General features: G+C 40.7%; 1 protein-coding gene across 1 annotated transcript; it reads right to left on the bottom strand.

Moving 5' to 3' along the window:
- Positions 1–543: 543 nt before the first annotated feature.
- On the bottom strand, positions 544–1398 carry LOC112095170 (pectinesterase 3-like; the record flags this gene model as incomplete). Its single annotated transcript, XM_024176852.1, has 1 exon — positions 544–1398. A coding segment is annotated over one exon (683 nt), but the record flags the coding sequence as incomplete, so codon positions are not given.
- Positions 1399–1496: the final 98 nt, after the last annotated feature.

The raw sequence follows: 1496 nt of genomic DNA, 5'->3' as shown, positions 1-1496 counted from the left end.
ATTTTTTTTAAATAACAATTCTATTTTTATAAATCTAACTAAACATTAAATTTAGATTCCATTACATTCTATTTTTTTCCTTTCCACTCAACTAAATTCACCCTTAGATCAGTCTACATATTCGTGCTCAATCAGAGCTTTTCAAAGCGTTTTTAATTATAAAAACAAGTGTTCAAAGAAGAGACATCTGCGTGCGGGTTTGCATTTTTAATTTTAGGTCCTTTTCTTTCAACACTTGTGAGTCGTGACATAAGCTACAGAAAAGACCATAACTAAAGTCATTGACAAGTTATTTTCCACTTGATCAATAATTGGTTTTAAATCAATCAACTGCCAGCGACTTCTTCAAAACCCAACTTTTGAAGGAAAAAAAATGCGAAAGTACCATGGTGGTTTATTGGTTAATTCAATGCAATTTAAGAAGAGATTGCCGACAGTGTTGCTTGTGTATGAACATACCTACAATCTTCAAAGAAAAGAATGGAAAGTAAAACATCGATTTCTGTTAAGAAAAAACATGTTTACACAAAAATACAACGTTGAAAGAAGAGAAAAACTAGTGTAAGACATTTGAATCATACAAGCTGACCAATTGTAATGTTAACCCAAAAAAGAAAAAAAAAAAAAAGAAGTGATGACCAATTATAAGTTTCTCAGTATTTGATATTTGCCGTGTATTTTATAGTAAAACCCCATTTCTCAACCATTTCTGCAATCATAAGGATTCATTAAATTCAACACCGGCCTGAGGCAACCATGCCCCACCCTGGATAAACGACCCCACAGAAAACTTGGAAGCCTCCTCTTCAGTGAGAGTGGGCCTATATCCAGCCCATTGGACCCTCTTCTCCACGCTTGATCCAAGGCCAGAATTTTGGTACTCTGCATAGAATATGGAGCTGGGCGGGTCAACATTGGCGACCCATTCTTTCCATCCCGAGGGCTCCAAAAACGACCCAATATCGGACTGCATAATGACTGTCGTAGAGTACTCCTTCCAAGGCCTACCAAGGTAAGTTCCGGCAGTGAGGTCGGTATCCTTGGGAGAAAACGTGCATTTCTGGATTGAAATGCCCGTGTTCTGGTTGGGATCTTTCTTGCCCTGAGCTGTGATGGTGTTGAACTGGTTGGCGAGAGGCTGACGTGGCTGGATGTTGCAGTTCTGGAAGACCACAGCGGCATTGCCGAAGATGAAGTCTATGGTGCCTGTGATATCGCACTCACGGTAGAATTGGCGGTTGGAGTGGGCGTAGAGAGTGTCCTGGAAGGCATCGAACGAGCACCGGTAGTAGACTGACTGGTCCGAGCCCGACCGGAAAGCCACAGCCTGGTGCTTCTCTGGCCCTGCAGTGTTGATGAACGCCATGTCTTTTGCTATGAAGCCTTTCCCCGCAACAGCTGGTTTCACGTAGATATGTTAATCACAGTTAGTATTGTGATTAAAAACAATGTCATATTGTCAAGCAAAAGCAATTCTATGCATGACAAGACTTTTT

Source organism: Morus notabilis, unplaced genomic scaffold (genome assembly GCF_000414095.1).
Source record: "Morus notabilis unplaced genomic scaffold, ASM41409v2 C11418368, whole genome shotgun sequence".
Taxonomy (NCBI): Eukaryota; Viridiplantae; Streptophyta; class Magnoliopsida; order Rosales; family Moraceae; genus Morus; species Morus notabilis.
The sequence above is the reverse complement of the archived record's forward strand: the minus strand, read 5'-3'. Positions and strand labels throughout refer to the sequence as shown.